Source organism: Aquarana catesbeiana, unplaced genomic scaffold (assembly GCF_042186555.1).
Source record: "Aquarana catesbeiana isolate 2022-GZ unplaced genomic scaffold, ASM4218655v1 unanchor213, whole genome shotgun sequence".
Classification (NCBI taxonomy): Eukaryota; Metazoa; Chordata; class Amphibia; order Anura; family Ranidae; genus Aquarana; species Aquarana catesbeiana.
The window spans coordinates 54,817-73,662 of record NW_027362639.1 but is presented as its reverse complement, the minus strand read 5'-3'; the positions used below and the strand labels follow the sequence as shown (position 1 = coordinate 73,662).

Genomic DNA, 18,846 nt, shown 5'->3' with positions numbered 1-18,846 from the left:
CAATCCTACTAAGGAGAGATAATGAAGCTCCACCCACTCAGTATACAGATACAATGGGTGGAAGGGTGGTCCTACAAACATCAAACTTGTCCGTCATTGACGTTCTGAGCCAGGAAGCTGCAGGATGGATGAAGACAGAAAATCTCATCTAGAGAAGTAGAACAGGCCCAGCTGTGATGGGAACATAGAACCATGAGGAAAGGCGTGGCCATAGGAGGGGGATGGGAGGAGAGGACTGGTCACATGGGGGATACCAGAGGAGATGATGAAGGCTATGGAAGTAGACTATTGGTGAGTGGAGGCATATAGGAGGAGATAATTGTTCAAAGGCAGGAAACAGAAAGATCTTTGGCCATAGAAGTGGTTCTGGAGCAGATGATTGGCCAAAGCAGAGATACCCGAGGAGGAGACTGATTCTAGGAGGAATACAGAAGGAGATTATTGGTGAGTGGAGGAATACAGGGGGGGTATGATTGGTCATAGGAGGGATACAGGAAAAGATGCTTGGGCATAGTATGGGTACCAAACGAGATGAATGGTCAAAGGAGGCATACAGGAAAAGATTACCAACCATAGAAGGGTATGGGAGAAGATGATTGGTCATGGGAGGGGTACAGGGACAGATAATTGGTCACAGAGGGAATGCAGCAGAATATGATTAGTAATGGGAGGAGTACCGGAGTAGATGTTTGGCTGTGGCTAGGGTAGAGAAGTGGACCATAAGTGGCCATGGGTGATTATAGGAGAAGGTGATTAGCCATGGGAGGGGCACAGAGACAGATGAGTTTCATAGAAGGGATGAGCATAGGATTAATGACCATGAGTGATACAGGCGTAGATCCGTGTCTATGAGGATAGTTTGGAGGGAAATGATTGGTCATAGGAAGGGTACATCAAATGCAGTGGCGGCTGGTGCTCACCCCCTTCGTCACTCGCTCCATCGATCGCAGCTCCCCCTTGCCGCTCTATCACCACATCGCTCGCCCACAAAGTCCACCGCCAGCCCCATACTTGCCCCATCCTGGTTGCAGCTTCGGCGGCTTCCCCCTGTGTCTCCTCCCGAGTTTCGGCAGTCACTTCTCCTTCCATTCAATCCGGTCTTAGGACTCCCGGACAATCGGGTCTCAGGACCCTCCTCCTGATTGGCCCGGAGGAAAAATGGGAAGACATTAGCAAATATGAATTCGCTAATGTCACACAACTTGGTGGGCGCTGTGCCCCGAGCCCACCCTTTTTTGAACCCAATTTGAGCCTCAGTCTTCTACAAAAAAAACCCCCATAGGAATCCATGCGTCCGACGCCCTGCATGTAGTTTAGGGGGTGGACGCATGGAATAGGGGGGCTGCACCCTGCATGAGCGGCCGCCACTGATCAAATGACAGGCCATGGAAGGGATACAGCAGAAGGTAACTGGCCTTACTATTAGTACAGGCTGCTGAGAATGCAGGAGATAAGCCATAGGAGCAGTACAGGAGAAGGGGATTGGCTGTGGGTGTGGAAGGAGGGAATTGGCTATAGGTGGGTTTCAGCAATAGGCAAATGATATAAAGTATTCTGTTCTTTCAGATCTGGTCTGATTGCTATATATATATATATATATATATATATATATATATATATATATATATAGCAATCTGACAGGTCAGTGATGTAGAAGGTGGTGACACTTCACACCGCCATTTTATATAGCCAAGGAGTGAAACATTAGCTCTAACTTCTTTTATTGCTCTGTTTTTAGTGGTGGATCAGGTCCTCGGCAGACAACACACCCTACATAACTGTCAGCTGTCCGTCTCCAGATATTATCCTGAGCTATTGGGAAGTCCAGGGCATGACCTCGCCCAAGAGAGAGAAATGGAGAAAGAAGAGCCTACAAAGACTCTTGAAACTGTGAACATACAGCAGAGTGGCAGCCAAGTCCTTGGAGCCCCAGATGAGGACATAGGGGAGCCGAGTATTCCAGGAAAAGATGAGCAGTTGGATGAAATGGAATGTGATGGAGTGGAGGAGACCCAGGACAGTACACATTATAAGGGTTTAGAGGTACCAGAGATGCCACAAATAGGACCTAATTCCCAGGCAAGTTATGATGAGCATGGCACCCCAAGGACACTACACTCCCCAGACACAGATAAAGGCAAAGACCAGGATGGTCCTCCAAGTACCTCCATGTCTTTGGGAGATGAGGGGAGAGTTGCGTCTGATGTACATGAGGCTGAAGTCGTCATGGAAGCAGCTGAGCTTTCCTTCATGCAGAGATATCATCATGAACTTCTGGCTGGAATGGACGCCGTGACAATCTTCCCTCTGGAAGAGGATTATAGGTTTGGCTTCAAGGTGAGCGTTACTCTTGCCAGATTACCCTGATGTCCAGGTCCAACCTAACCCTAGGTATAACCTAATCCTAACATAACCCTAGGTTTAACCTAATCCTAACCTAACCCTAGATCTAACCTAATCTTAACCTAACCCTAGGTCTTGCCTAACTCTAGGTCTAACCTAACACTAACCCCAAGGTCTTCGGGCCTCAGCAACACAGCAAGTTTTCTGCATTCAAACCCATGGAAAGGGCTAAATGTCCAGCTTCCACTGAGCTCTTCTCATCTATAAGTCTTGCTCCTGATGCCCAAGGACAAGTTTGAGGAGCTCCATGGCACCACACATGCGCCCAAGCATCCCTTCAAGGCACATGACCCCCCCCCCCCATCTAACTCTAATAGATCCTGATGACATTCCTGGGGGTATACAGCCCTCCTCTAGAAGGTTGTGGTGATGAAGGGGTCAGAGCTTGGACCCCCACAGGTAGCTGGTATCTGGATGGAACTCTTCAAGACGTATTTCATGAAAGAAAAATTTACAGCTTCGGAGCTACAAAACCAGCAAAGTGTCTCCCCCGAGAATATTTCATCTCCGCATATAGAATGTACTAATAGAGCGACCTACCACTATAACCTGCAAATAGAGCGACCTACCGCCACGGTGTATAAAGAGAGCGACCTACCGCCATGGTGTACAAAGAGAGCGATCTACCGCCATAATGTACAAAGAGAGCGACCTACCGCCACGGTGTACAAAGAGAGCGACCTACCGCCATAATGTACAAAGAGAGCGATCTACCCCCATAGTGTACAAAGGGAGCGACCTACCACCATAACCTGCAAATAGAGCGACCTACCGCCATGGTGTACAAAAAGAGCGACCTACTACCATAGTGTACAAAGAGAGCGACCTACCGCCACTGTGTACAAAGAGAGCGACCTACCGCCACAGTGTACAAAGAGAGCGACCTACCGCCACGGTGTACAAAGAGAGCGACCTACCGCCATAGTGTACAAAGAGAGCGACCTACCGCCACAGTGTACAAAGAGAGCGACCTACCGCCATAATGTACAAAGAGAGCGTCCTACCGCCATAATGTACAAAGGGAGCGACCTACCGCCATAGTGTACGACCTACCGCCATAATGTACAAAGAGAGCGACCTACCGCCATAATGTACAAAGAGAGCGACCTACCGCCATGGTGTACAAAGAGAGCGACCTACCGCCATGGTGTACAAAGAGAGCGACCTACCGCCACGGTGTACAAAGTGAGCGACCTACCGCCACAGTGTACAAAGAGAGCGACCTACCGCCACAGTGTACAAAGAGAGCGACCTACCGCCACAGTGTACAAAGAGAGCGACCTACCACCACAATGTACAAAGAGAGTGACCTACCGCCATAGTGTACAAAGGGAGCGACCTACCGCCATAGTGTACAAAGGGAGCGACCTACCGCCATAGTGTACAAGGAGAGCGACCTACCGCCATAGTGTACAAGGAGAGCGACCTACCGCCATGGTGAACAAAGAGAGCGACCTACCGCCACGGTGTACAAAGAGAGCGACCTACCGCCATAATGTACTAAGAGAGCGACCTACCGACATAGTGTACAAAGAGAGCGACCTACCTCCATAGTGTACAAAGAGAGCGACCTACTGCCACGGCGTACAAAGAGAGCGACCTACCGCCATAATGTACAAAGAGAGCGACCTACCGATACGGCGTACAAAGAGAGCAACCTACCGCCATAATGTACAAAGAGAGCGACCTACCACCATAGTGTACAAAGAGAGCGACCTACTGCCACGGCGTACAAAGAGAGCGACCTACCGCCATAATGTACAAAGAGAGCGACCTACTGCCACGGCGTACAAAGAGAGCAACCTACCGCCATAATGTACAAAGAGAGCGACCTACCACCATAGTGTACAAAGAGAGCGACCTACCTCCATAGTGTACAAAGAGAGCGACCTACCGCCACGGCGTACAAAGACAGTGACCTACCGCCATAATGTACAAAGGGAGCGACCTACCACCTCCCACTGCCCTCCCCTTCAGTCTTGCACAGTTGTATCGGCTCCTCTCCTTCCTCTCTTACCACACACTGTGAGCTTCTTACATTGTGCATTAGAAGCTGCAGCAAGTCAGATAGAGCCCCGCCTCATTTGCTGGCTGGAGGACGTCCAGCATCATCTAGCATTTTCCTCTCCAGTCTGACTGTCCCTGGCCCCGCCCCTTTCATTCATTCATTGGATTTCACTTGTTTCGATCGTGAAGGCTCGGCATCACATGTGGGCATTGCCTATGCAAATAAAGCCTGCCTGGGACCGCCCACTTTTCCAGACTTACACCCACCCATCAAGATGTTTTGACATTCTTATGACTCCTCCCATTGCTTGCATCAAGACTAAGGGCTCTGTAGAGGAGTACTGAGGTGGGTGCTGTGATGTTTTCAGGAACCCTGTGATGTATAGCACCCCGCTGACCCCTCCCACCAGCCATAATCTGACCGCATTGCATAGAGACCCAGCGATGCTGTCACTATCATGTTGATGAGGGAGGAACCAGGGAAGGTAAATTATAATCAAATTAAACAGCTACAGCTTTAAATTCTTCTGAGCTTATTTCCACCACTACAAACAAAATAATGAAGAGGTTGGATGGACAACCAAGGAAGAGGGAAGGACCGATGGGTGCAACACCCTGCAAAACGCCGCCCTCCATATTCCATTCCTTCATAGATAAGTCTTCTGTCTGTAGAGGCATGAAGGTCTCAAACCTAGAGAGTGGGAGACTTCTACGAAGAAGGAACATATCTTGTCCACCAACCTGCACATCATGGAGGCCCAGCATTACATGCGGGCATTACCTAAGCAAATACAGCCTGCCTTGGACCGCCCACTTCTCCAGACTGACCCCCACCCAGTCTACATTCTGCACTCCCATCCCCCACAGTCATGAAACGGCCTCCACTGGTCTCACTGCTTCTCCTGACAAGCAATCTTCTCTGTAGGGCCCCACCACCTTCCATCATTCCCTGACCAGCACAGATTCCTTTGGAAACAAGAGGCACAGAACACATGGATCTGTCACTTGTGGTTCCTCCGACAAGCTAGACTGACCTGTTACTTGGAATCCCACAGATGTGTAAAGCCTGGATTACCTAACCCCCACCTGTTTTCATACAGTCCCTTCCCCGGTCATATCTGTCACTAACTCTTGGCTCCTGTGCCACCCTGAATCTGGTCAGCTGAAGCCTGCATAGGTGTGCTTGGGGGGGGGGGGGGGGGGGCTGCAACCTGGGAGCCCTTAGCAGAGTCCACCTCCACCATCAGGAACTCTGGTAAAGGCATCAAACTGCAGGCCGCACCAAGGGTCCACATACCCAGAGCCCGGGACACATGGGTACCAGACTCAAGTTGGCGATCTCTAGATTTCCTTCTCCAGAAGTATCTGGAACCCCCCAGAGAATACTGGCCCTCAACCCATGCCCACCTAGGACATTGGAAACTCCCACTGAGCAATCCTATAACTGAGAGGAGTTCCTCCAAAGACTGTCCATGAGGAAGGTGGTGAGCTTCACCCCTTAAAAAACAAAACCCTTTCTCCTGATTGGAGAAACAAATTCCTCCTTTCACAGAACAAAATCTATTTCTACATTACCATGAGAGGAGTGGAGCTAACTTTGTCCTTCACAAGTGTCCTTCACAAGTGTCCATATTAAAGAAGAGGAGTTAATGATAGACGATAATTAGAGACAATGGGAAGGAGATCTCAATAGATCCAGAATTGCAAGACACTGAAAAATAGGCAATTTCCTACCAAGAAGACCTACTAGGATTTTATAGGTACCACAACAAATTAAAGATAAACAATAATTGTATATTACAAAACCTTAAAAATGAAAGATTAAGATTTGTATCAGACATCACAGTATTGTTTTCGAGCACAGTACAATTGCAGATGATGCCATATATATATTGTATGGGGTCCCATCTGATCACAAAGGGGATCTCGCATAAGATTCCATCATGTTATGCAGGACAAAAGCCTGCTTCCTCAGGGAGAAATGGCTTAAATCTCTGCTGTTGATATCATTACATATACAGTATCTCACAAAAGTAAGTACACCCCTCAGTGACATTTGTGTAAACCTTTTCATGTGACAACACTGAAGAAATGACACTTGTCTACAATGTAAAGTAGTGAGTGTACAGCTTGTATAACAGTGTAAATTTGCTGTCCCCTCAAAATAACTCAACACACAGCCATTCATGTCTAAACCGCTGGCAACAAAAGTCAGTACACCCCTAAGTGAAAATCCCCAAATTGGGCCCAATTAGCCATTTTCCCTCCCCGATGTCATGTGACTCGTTAGTGTTACAAGGTCTCAGGTGTGAATGGGGAGCAGGTGTGTTAAATTTGGTGTTATCGCTCTCACTCTCTCATACTGGTCACTGGAAGTTCAACATGGCACCTCATGGCAAAGAACTCTCTGAGGATCTGAAAAAAAGAATTGTTGCTCTACATAAAGATGGCCTAGGCTATAAGAAGATTGCCAAGACCCTGAAACTGAGCTGCAGCACGGTGGACAAGACCATACAGCGGTGTAACAGGACAGATTCCACTCAGAACAGGCCTCGCCATGGTCCACCAAAGAAGTTGAGGTCACATGCTCAGCGTCATATCCAGTGGTTGTCTTTGGGAAATAGACGTATGAGTGCTGCCAGCATTGCTGCAGAGGTTGTAGGGGTGGGGGGTCAGCCTGTCAGTGCTCAGACCATACGCCACACACTGCATCAAATTGGTCTGCATGGCTGTCGTCCCAGAAGGAAGCCTCTTCTAAAGATGATGCACAAGAAAGTCAGCAAACAGTTTGCTGAAGACAAGCAGACTAAGGACATGAATTACTGGAACCATGTCCTGTGGTCTGATGAGACCAAGATAAACTTATTTGGTTCAGATGGTGACAAGCGTGCGTGGCGGCAACCAGGTGAGGAGAACAAAGACAAGTGTGTCTTGTCTACAGTCAAGCATGGTGGTGGGAGTGTCATGGTCTGGGGGTACATGAGTGCTGCCGGCACTGGGGGGGCTACAGATCATTGAGGGAACCATGAATGCCAACATGTACTGTGACATACTGAAGCAGAGCATGATCCCCTCCCTTCAGAGACTGGACCGCAGGGCAGTATTCCAACATGATAACCACCCCAAACACACCTCCAAGACCACCACTGCCTTGCTAAAGAAGCTGAGGGTAAAGGTGATGGACTGGCCAAGCATGTCTCCAGACCTAAACCCTATTGATCATCTGTGGGGCATCCTCAAACGGAAGGTGGAGGAGCGCAAGGTCTCTAACATCCACCAGCTCTGTGATGTCATCATGGAGGAGGGGAAGAGGACTCCAGTGACAACCTGTGAAGCTCTGGTGACCTCCATGCCCAAGAGGGTTAAGGCAGTGCTGGAAAATAATGGTGGCCACACAAAATATTGACATTTTGGGCCCAATTTGGAGATTTTCACTTAGGGGTGTACTGACTTTTGTTGCCAGCGGTTTAGACATTAATGGCTGTGTGTTGAGTTATTTTGAGGGGACAGTAAATTTACACTGTTATACAAGCTGTACACTCACTACTTTACATTGTAGCAAAGTGTAATTTCTTCAGTGTTGTCACATGAAGATTGAAGAAAAGATTTACACAAATGTCACTGAGGGGTGTACTTACTTTTGTCAGATACTGTGACTTGTTCCCAGGGATTGAGATGAGACCTTCACCGATAAGCATATAGAAATCGTATAGAAGGGATACAGCAAAGCTTTCATAAATGCCTTAATGATCCCAATGCTTCATTACTGTCTTACTAAGTCTTCCGGGTGTCCACCAGTAGGAAATCCCCCCCCCAGCGTCCATCCTGGGACTCAAGCTTGATGGCCGTGTTTCTGGTTGGGTTCCATTGTGGGTGAGTTTGGGTGAAGTTCTTGGTGTAATATTTCAATGTGATCTTTCTACATCTACATCTTTCAGGTGGTGGGTGACACCTACTCATGTAGGACGGCAGTGGAACTGCTGCAGCATGTCGTGTCTTCGTTCTCCTCCCGCACCATTACACTGGAGTACCCCTGGGTGACGCATTTTCTGGTGGGGAGTGAAGGGAAACGCATCCTGCGTGACACAGAGAAGCAGTATCATTGTATCATCAGCACCCCGCAGATTTCCGGGAAGGATCTAGATTGTGAGGTGAGTCCTCTCTGCTAACATTAAAGGGGTTCTCCGGCTTGTCTTTTTCTGTAGATGATGATGGTGGACAGGGGCTGCCTCTTAGGAGAAGTACTTACCTCCTGGCAGTCTGTTACCTGATCTCCAAGTTCATTCTATATCAGTGACTGTGGAAGTATTGGATGGTGATGACCCCCGTCTCCCAGTATTCTCAGAATAACATGGCGCCTTCCACATCCTCTTATGCTGCTTTGTAAGTGTTAAGGTGGCCAATTACGGTTCAGAATTCACCTCAGTCAAGCTGTGTATGGCTCTGTCACCACTTTCAGCCAAACATTGACTGCACCCAATCCGATGTGTCCCCATGTACCCTCCCCCAAGTCTGGATTTACCCCCCCCAGATCTGGATGTATCCCCGCAGTCAGGATGTATCCCCCAATCCAATGCATCTCCCACTCCGGATGTATTTGCCCCCAGTCCCCATGTATATCCCCCAATCTGATCTATCTCCCAGTCCCCATGTATTCCCTCCCTCCCTCATAAGTCCGAGTGTATCCTTCCAGTCCCGATTGTATCATTAGTTCCAATGCAGGCGCTGTCCTCTATCCATGCCGCTTCAGGTGGATAGAAGAATCAATTGATGGGGCTGCTTGAGAGAAATCTCAATATAGCCAGTATTGGTTTAGAGCTGAGAAGAAAATTATGCAAATCAGCTAAAATCATGAAAGAGAAACGGAGAATTCTGAGTCCTCCCATAATAAGACCAAGGGGAGCTCAATCTGTCCTTTCTGGATTGGAAATTCCCAACAGTTCTGTGGATGGGGAAGTCCAGCTTGTCCATAATAGATGGAGGACTCTGATCACTCTGGACATTCTGATCAGATCTGTGGACAAAGATTCAGATAAAATCCTCTGAGGATTGTCCTCTGCGGTCGGGGGATTGGGATTGTCCTCTGCGGTCGGGGGATTGGGATTGTCCTCTGCGGTCGGGGGATTTGGATTGTCCTCTGCGGTCGGGGGATTTGGATTGTCCTCTGCGGTCGGGGGATTTGGATTGTCCTATGAGACCAGGGAGATTGGGATCGTCCTATGAGACCAGGGAGATTGGGATCGTCCTATGAGACCAGAGAGATTGGGATCGTCCTATGAGACCAGAGAGATTGGGATCGTCCTATGAGACCAGGGAGATTGGGATTGTCCTATGAGACCAGGGAGATTGGGATCGTCCTATGAGACCAGAGAGATTGGGATCGTCCTATGAGACCGGGGAGATTAGGATCATCCTCTGCGGTCGGGGAACTGGGATCGTCCTCTGCGGTCGGGGAACTGGGATCGTCCTCTGCGGTCGGGGAATTGGGATCGTCCTCTGCGGTCGGGGAATTGGGATCGTCCTCTGCGGTCGGGGAATTGGGATCGTCCTCTGCGGTCGGGGAATTGGGATCGTCCTCTGCGGTTGGGAGATTGGGATTGTCCCCTGCGGTTGGGAGATTGGGATCGTCCTCTGCAGTTGGGGGATTGGGATCGTCCTCTGTAGTTGGGGGATTGGGATCCTCCTCTGTAGTTGGGGGATTGGGATCCTCCTCTGTAGTTGGGGGATTGGGATCCTCCTCTGTAGTTGGGGGATTGAGATCCTCCTATGAGACTAGGGGGATTAGGATCGTCCTATGAGACCCGGGGGATTGGGGTCATCCTATGAGGTTGGGGGATTGGGATCGTCCTTTGAGACCAGGGGATTGGAGTCGTCCTATGAGGTTGGGGATTGTCCTCTGTAGTTGGGGGATTGGGATTGTCCTTTGAGACCAGGGGGATTGGGGTCATCCTATGAGGTTGGGGGATTGGGATCGTCCTTTGAGACCAGGGGGATTGGGGTCGTCCTTTGATACCAGGGGGATTGGGGTCATCCTATGAGGTTGGGGGATTGGGATCACCCTATGAGACCAGAGAGATTAGGATTGTCCTATGAGGCCCGGGGATTGGAGTCGTCCTATGAGGTTGGGGATTGTCCTCTGTAGTTGGGGGATTGGGATTGTCCTTTGAGACCAGGGGGATTGGGGTCATCCTATGAGGTTGGGGGATTGGGATCGCCCTATGAGACTAGGGGGATTAGGATCGTCCTATGAGGCCCGGGGATTGTGGGGCAGCACAGTGGTGTAGTGGATAGCACTCTCGCCTAGCAGTAAGAAGGGTCGCTGGTTCAAATCCTTACCACGACACTACCTGCCTGGAGTTTGCATGTTCTCCCTGTGCCTGCGTGGGTTTCCTCCGGGTACTCCGGTTTCCTCCCACACTCCAAAGACATGCTGGTATGTTAATTGGCTTCTGTCCAAAATTGGCCCTGGTGTATGAATGTTAGGGACCTTGGATTGTGGACTCCTTGAGGGTAGGGACCAATGTGAGTGTGCAATATATGTGTGGAGCGCTGCGTAAAAAAAAAAATTGACACAGCGCTATATGGGTACCTTAAATAAAAAAATAGGGATAATTGTAGACATGCACCCACACTCGCTCAGGTTGAACTCGATGGACTGGTGTCTTTATTCAACCTTACTAACTATGTAACTATGGATTGGGATTGTCCTATGAGACCAGGGGGATTGGGATCGCCCTATGAGACCAGGGGGATTGGGATCGCCCTATGAGACCAGAGGGATTGGGATCGCCCTATGAGACTAGGGCCTATGAGGCCCGGTGATTGTGATCGTCCTATGAGGCCCGGTGATTGGGATCGTCCTATGAGGCCCGGTGATTGGGATCGTCCTATGAGGCCCGGTGATTGGGGTCGTCCTATGACGTTGGGGGATTGTCCTCTGTAGTCTAGTAGATTCGTTTTGCTGTTGGGGAGATTCCATATTTTGACCATTGTGTCCTCTTCTTGTGTCTCGCAGCACATCGATCCTTGGAGTTTTGTCCATGGCACAGCCGCTGCCACAACGTCTTCTGTCCAATCGATGGTCACGGATGAGGTGCCAGACATTGCACTGTTTCAAGCTGACATGGGTAATAATCCTCATTTGTCTCCCAGTGTTACACAAGGAATCGGAGGGAAGCAGTAGAGGTATTTGCTAGGAAGAGAAATGTACTAAAATCTGCCCCAATAGCACAGCCTATGGCCCCATATTCGTATTATTACCCCTGCTGCTGCCATACTGTAGGTAGAGTCTACTGAACTAAAGGCCGTCCTATTCTAGGGATGCCCTGCCCCTTTTTCTAGAGCGTAGAGTTGAACTTCTATATAAGGTGGGTGTTCCTAGCCTATTGGAGGAAAGAAGCAGAGTTATGTATCCAGGCCTGGACTGGCAGTCTGGCCTCTCAGGTTGTGGTAGAAATGATTGGTGGAAAGTTTTCGGGCAGCTGGTTTAATATGAATCCAACCTGCAGGCCCAAGTCAATGGTAGCTTAGCAATTGAACTCCTTTAGTTCTGACCCCTGTACACTTCCTATGGACCAAGCAAGCCTTACATTTCTGCCTGGAAATATACCCTAAGGGCTTTTCTTTTGATTTCTCTCCTGCAGAAGGAATAAAGAGGTTTGCCTCCCTTTTGAAGAGCGACGAGAAACCCATTGACACCCCATCCAGTGAAAGCTCAACAACTATTGGTCAAAACATCCATAATGAGGACTCGGAGGAAGACTTATATACAGACAGTTCCTTGAAGGAGAATGACTCAAGCACCTCCGAGATGAAGGATGAAGAAATGGACCAAGTGTATCAAATGTCCCGCAGGGATTACACAGACCGGGAACTGGATGAAGAAGCTCAGCTACTCCTGGCCATCCAGAGATCGATGGATAGTCAGGGGCCTGCTGTACAGGCGGAGGAGGATGATGAAGAGCTCCAGAGAGTATTGGAGATGTCACTTATGCAGCACCAAAATGCCGATGCTGAAGAATCCTTCCAAAGAGCCCTGGAAATGTCTCTCCAAGACCAGACGGCACATGACTACAGTAGACCAATGAGAATGCTCCAAGATCCAGCTTACTACAATGAACCTGCGGTTACATTAGACTTGGCCCAGATCAAAGTTCTTGCTGGCGATGAGACCAGTATCGTGGTGGCAGGTACAGCCCTCCGCAAGGCCATAACATCGAAACTGAACACGGTCAGCTTTAGAGAAATGGATGTCTTACAGGACATGCCACTGATCCTGAAGGCCCTGGAGAAGAAGCACAAGGTGAAAATTACGAAGTATGAAAGCGAGCTACAAATACAGGGCTTTCTAGATGGTCCCAGCCTGTGCTGGAAGGAGATCAGTGAGATTGTTACTACCCTCCAGTCCAAAGCCCAGGCCAAGATCGATGCAATGGATCTGAAAGTAGGCGCAGATGTAGAAATGAACGATGTGCCAGACACCTCAGAGGAATATAAGTGTGTAGTCCAACCCTTCCTGAACACTCTACAGGATCTGAAACCATTCATTGATGTCCTGCAGGTGAGTAGATCCAACCCGAATTCCTTTACTCCGGTGATACTTCCCCCAATATTCTGCCATCCATACTCCTCTCTGTCCCAGTATAGGACACTAGATGTGGCAGATTCCATATCTGTCTGGGGCTTGGGGCAGAGTGATGTTCATCAGGAGCCTCTACAAGAATGTCTGGGGGGGGTCAAGTGCCATGCTCTCTTGCCCACAGGTTTTCCACACTGGTGGCAGCTGACGTACATGAATATATATAATACTAGACTGATAGGCAGCGGTGTAGTCTACAAACAAGTGGTAGGCGGAGCATCATGTAGGCCAAGCTCATGCCAGGTGGCTGATAAATCTAGAAGACATATTGGGGTTGTATACATAAATAGCAGACCGCCCTAAGAATGAGCAGAATATGACTTCCCAGCCTGGTGACATCAGAGGCACATTGGAGCTCGTTCTGCCTTCCATAACTTATTCTGGGAACGCCGAACCCCAGGAAATGGATGCTAATAACTGGACCCCCCTAGAAAGTTGAATCACCGGTTCCTAACAGATAAATGTTATAAAACAGATTTTTCTGCACCACAATGTAAGCTCTATACAGTACTGTGGGCTTGTCATACTGCTGATCAGATGATTATACACTAATACCCCTATAGGGTACTGTGGGCGTGTCATACTGCTGATCAGGTGATTATACACTAATACCCCTATAGGGTACTGTGGGCGTGTCATACTGCTGATCAGGTGACCCCATCGCTTTTAGAGCAACAAATTGGACTCTCTTATTTATGTGTCTGATTTTTGGAGGAGTGTTTGACTCAATAAAAGCCAATCAAAAGCCATTATCCGCTCCTACATAAGACAAGAATGAATGATCTCCAGTCATTTCTGTCCCCATAATCATGTTGTCGCCCTTGTGTCACCAACCACACAGGTCCACAAAGTCCACAATCCTCTTCTGTACAATCAGTATCAGCTGAAGAAGCTGCGGATGGTGATGAGCGACCCCAACAAGCCAGCGGAGCGCGTTCTGTACCACGGCACCAATGAGACCAGCGCCAAGGAGATCTGCCACAGCGGCTTCAACCGCAGCTTCTGTGGAAAGAACGGTAATGACAACCCCCCCCCCCCACTGCTGACACCCCCATACTGTACCTTGATTTCCCCCCACCTGACGACACCCCCAATTACTGTACAGTGTTGTCTCCCCCTGTGGCCAACACCCTGGATTCTTTTCTAGGTGTACATAATATAGTTATAGGATTTATAGGATGGGGTGTGTGTTTAATGTAATAATATCTTTTATGTTGGTTGAATTGGATGGACTTTTTCCAACCAGGTTAACTATGCAACTATGGTGTCCACCCCAATTACTGTACAGTGATTCCTCCCCCCCTCCATTGGTTTTATTTCCCCTCAGCAAACTTGTCATTATACCCCATCATGTTCTCCCCCACCCCCCAGTCTCTAACCTGTCTCCTCTCCTCGTTGCCAGCCACGCTGTATGGACAGGGTGTGTATTTTGCGGTGGAATCGGAAATTTCCGCGCGGGATCATTATTCCCCCCCCAATAAGGAAGGGAAGAAGTTTGTGTTTGTGGCTCGGGTCCTCACCGGGGAGTACACTGTGGGCAAAGAGAACATGAGGACGCCCCCAATAATGGAAAACTCTGGAAGCGTACCGCGCCGCTATGACAGCCTGGTGAGCAGCATGAAAAATCCTGCCATCTTCGTAATATTCAACGACACCCAGGCCTATCCCGAATATCTGATCACCTGCCGCAAGCGCAAAGATGCATCAAAGTGACCGGTAGGTGGACTGCAGGGCAGGTACCCCACTTGGGGCAACAGGGGGGAGAAGGTTAGCTGGAGGCAGAAAAGGGGGCAGGAAATTTTTGGATAAAAAAAGAGGGGGGGGGGCAGGAGGAAGAGTATGAAGGAAGATAGTGGGAAAGGTAGGGGGAGGGAGGATAGAAGAGAAGGTAGGGGGAGGAAGGATGGAGGATAGAAGAGAAGGTAAGGGGAGGAAGGATGGAGGATAGAAGAGAAGGTAAGGAGAGGGAGGATAGAAGGTAAGGGGAGGATAGAGAAGGTTGGGAGAGGAAGGATGGACGATAGAAGAGAAGATTGGAGGATGGATGGAGGATAGCAGAGAAGGTTGGGAAAGGAAGGATGGAGAATAGAAGAGAAGGTTGTGGGAGGAAGGATGGAGGATGGAAGAGAGGGTAAGGGGAGGGAGGATGCAGGTCAGAAGCAAAGGTAAGGGGAGGGTGGAGGATAGAAGAGAAGGTTGGGGAGGAAGGATGGAGGATAGAAGAGAAGGTTGGAGGAAGGATGGAGGATAGATGAGAAGGTTGGGAGAGGAAGTTTGGAGGATAGAAGATTAGGTTGGAGGAGGAAGGATGGAGGAGAGAAGAGGAGGTTGGAGGACGGAGGATAGAAGAGAAGGTTGGAGGAGGAAGGATGGAGGATAGAAGAGAAGGTTGGGGAGGAAGGATGGAGGATAGAAGAGAAGATTGGAGGAAGGATGGAGGATAGATGAGAACGTTGGGAGAGGAAGTTTGGAGGATAGAAGATTAGGTTGGAGGAGGAAGGATGGAGGAGAGAAGAGGAGGTTGGAGGACGGAGGATAGAAGAGAAGGTTGGAGGAGGAAGGATGGAGGATAGAAGAGAAGGTTGGGGAGGAAGGATGGAGGATAGAAGAGAAGGTTGGAGGAAGGATGGAGGATAGATGAGAAGGTTGGGAGAGGAAGTTTGGAGGATAGAAGATTAGGTTGGAGGAGGAAGGATGGAGGAGAGAAGAGGAGGTTGGAGGACGGAGGATAGAAGAGAAGGTTGGAGGAGGAAGGATGGAGGATAGAAGAGAAGGTAAGGGGAGGAAAGATGGAGGATGGGGGGGATAGTAGGGATTTTATGGGGAGGGCAAATGGGTTGATAGTAGGGATTTTTTGGGGAGGGAAGATGGTGGATAGTAGGGATTTTTTGGGGGAGGATTGTAGGGATTTAATATGGAGAGTAGGGAAGGTGTATATAATATAATGGGTTGGACGGTGTGACTGTGGTCTGAATTCTGCTTCTTTTCCCAGGTCTCTCTTCTTCTGACGCTGTCACTGGATGTTCTTGGCCAGGTTCATTGGAAGATTTCACACGGTTTGGATAGCGGGGGAGTCCTGATTCTGTTAATCGGCAACAGTTCCTGGTCTTCTAGAAGCAAATATTGGAATGGTCATGTGACTTAGCTGCTGCTTTTCATGGGTCATGTGACCTTTCATCAACTGCTGCCAATCCTGAACTAAAGGAAAACTCCTGTGGGTGTGGCTAGTGAAGCAGGAGTTTTCAGTGGTTGTGGCTGGTAAAGCGGGAGGGGTTTTCTGTAGTTGTGGCTAAAGTGGGAGGGGTTTAAGTTGTTTGGCTTGGTTTCCTGTTTGGACCTGGATTGGCTGGAATAACAAAGTCAGTGATGGGTTGGGACAGATGAGATTTGCAGGGGCGGGGTGGGGGTGTGACACCTGTCATTTTTGTGTTCTAGTCCCCGCCCATCACTGGACAGCCAGCAGGTAGGAATAAAGAATTTTTATATCCGGAATATTCTCTGTGTTCACTTAACCCGGAATAAATTTACATAATGCGAGGAATATTCGCTAGTTATTTCACTGTCTTTGCTGTTCCATATTTCTTTGCTTCTCTGTATGGCAGATAGTGCAGTCAGCATCCCTGCTGCAAAGTGTGTCTAGTTACACTCCGTAGACTGACAGACCTGATAGGAAGATGGTTGGGTACTATCAGTACACTGATGTGTGACACCCCAACTCCTGCCTTCTGTACATACAAGTGTGTTAGAAATAATATTCTGTATATTGGGGACACGGCGCCGCCCCTTCCACAACATGAAGGAGAAGGAATATTTGGCTTTTAGAGTCACCATTTCCCATATATACTGAACAATGCTGGAGGATTTCTCTTCCCTGTGAATCATGGAACAAATATTTTGTTTTATAATCGCTGTCTTTTTTTTTTTAATCAGTAAAGTTTATTAAGAAATAAAACAAAAACAAATGCAGTACACATATAAAGTTTCCAAGACAGTTCCACAAATACCATTAACATCTGGTTATAGCGTTTCATATAATCAACATGATCGCTGTCTGAGAACGGCGTCACATCTGCGTCTCATGAAGTCGCCATCTTCTGTCCCCTGTGACCAGGTATTCCAGCCCAGGACGATCGCACTACATTCCACAATTCCTCCGCATTTCTTGGTTTTACCTCAAAAGTCTTCTATTAGATGAAGGTCCGGGGATCAGGCTGGTCACCCTACAAGTCTTCTATTGATGAAAGTCCGGGGATCAGGCTGGTCACCCTACAAGTCTTCTATTGGATGAAGGTCGGGGGATCAGGCTGGTCACCCTACAAGTCTTCTATTGGATGAAGGTCGGGGGATCAGGCTGGTCACCCTACAAGTCTTCTATTGGATGAAGATCCGGGGATCAGGCTGGTCACCCTACAAGTCTTCTATTGGATGAAGGTCCGGGGATCATGCTGGTCACCCTACAAGTCTTCTACTGGATGAAGGTCCGAGGATCAGGCTGGTCACCCTACAAGTCTTCTATTGGATGAAGGTCGGGGGATCAGGCTGGTCACCCTACAAGTCTTCTATTGGATGAAGGTCGGGGGATCAGGCTGGTCACCCTACAAGTCTTCTATTGGATGAAGATCCGGGGATCAGGCTGGTCACCCTACAAGTCTTCTATTGGATGAAGGTCCGAGGATCAGGCTGGTCACCCTACAAGTCTTCTATTGGATGAAGGTCGGGGGATCAGGCTGGTCACCCTACAAGTCTTCTATTGGATGAAGGTCGGGGGATCAGGCTGGTCACCCTACAAGTCTTCTATTGGATGAAGATCCGGGGATCAGGCTGGTCACCCTACAAGTCTTCTATTGGATGAAGGTCCGGGGATCATGCTGGTCACCCTACAAGTCTTCTACTGGATGAAGGTCCGGGGATCAGGCTGGTCACCCTACAAGTCTTCTATTGGATGAAGGTCCCGGGATCAGGCTGGTCACCCTACAAGTCTTCTATTGGATGAAGGTCCGGGGATCAGGCTGGTCACCCTACAAGTCTTCTACTGGATGAAGATCCGGGGATCAGGCTGGTCACCCTACAAGTCTTCTATTGGATGAAGATCCGGGGATCAGGCTGGTCACCCTATAAGTCTTCTGTTGGATGAAGGTCCCTGGGATCAGGCTTGTCACCCTACAAGTCTTCTACTGGATGAAGATCCGGGGATCAGGCTGGTCACCCTACAAGTCTTCTACTGGATGAAGATCCGGGGATCAGGCTGGTCACCCTACAAGTCTTCTATTGGATGAAGATCCGGGGATCAGGCTGGTCACCCTACAAGTCTTCTATTGGATGAAGGTCCCGGGATCAGGCTGGTCACCCTACAAGTCTTCTATTGGATGAAGGTCCGGGGATCAGGTTGGTCACCCTACAAGTCTTCTACTGGATGAAGATCCGGGAATCAGACTGGTCACCCTACAAGTCTTCTATTGGATGAAGGTCCCGGGATCAGGCTGGTCACCCTACAAGTCTTCTATTGGATGAAGGTCCGGGGATCAGGCTGGTCACCCTACAAGTCTTCTATTGGATGAAGGTCCCGGGATCAGGCTGGTCACCCTACAAGTCTTCTACTGGATGAAGATCTGGGGATCAGGTTGGTCACCCTACAAGTCTTCTATTGGATGAAGTTCCCGAGATCAGGCTGGTCACCCTACAAGTCTTCTACTGGATGAAGATCCGGGGATCAGGCTGGTCACCCTACAAGTCTTCTATTGGATGAAGGTCCGGGGAGCAGACTGGTCACCCTACAAGTCTTCTATTGGATGAAGGTC

The 18,846-nt window shown here is 49.0% G+C and overlaps 1 protein-coding gene across 2 annotated transcripts in view; it reads left to right on the top strand.

The window, feature by feature from the left end:
• Positions 1-16,589, top strand: part of PARP10 (poly(ADP-ribose) polymerase family member 10) — a 98,582-nt gene extending 81,993 nt beyond the window's left edge. For both annotated transcript variants that reach the window (XM_073611150.1, XM_073611148.1), the window contains 7 exons: positions 1,739-2,337; positions 8,349-8,561; positions 11,426-11,537; positions 12,054-12,970; positions 13,890-14,064; positions 14,451-14,764; positions 16,041-16,589. In XM_073611150.1, coding sequence (XP_073467251.1) covers positions 1,739-2,337; positions 8,349-8,561; positions 11,426-11,537; positions 12,054-12,970; positions 13,890-14,064; positions 14,451-14,761 — 2,327 coding nt within the window. In that variant the 3' untranslated portion in view covers positions 14,762-14,764; positions 16,041-16,589. The remainder of the gene's footprint in view (positions 1-1,738; positions 2,338-8,348; positions 8,562-11,425; positions 11,538-12,053; positions 12,971-13,889; positions 14,065-14,450; positions 14,765-16,040) is intronic.
• The last annotated feature ends 2,257 nt before the right edge of the window (positions 16,590-18,846 follow it).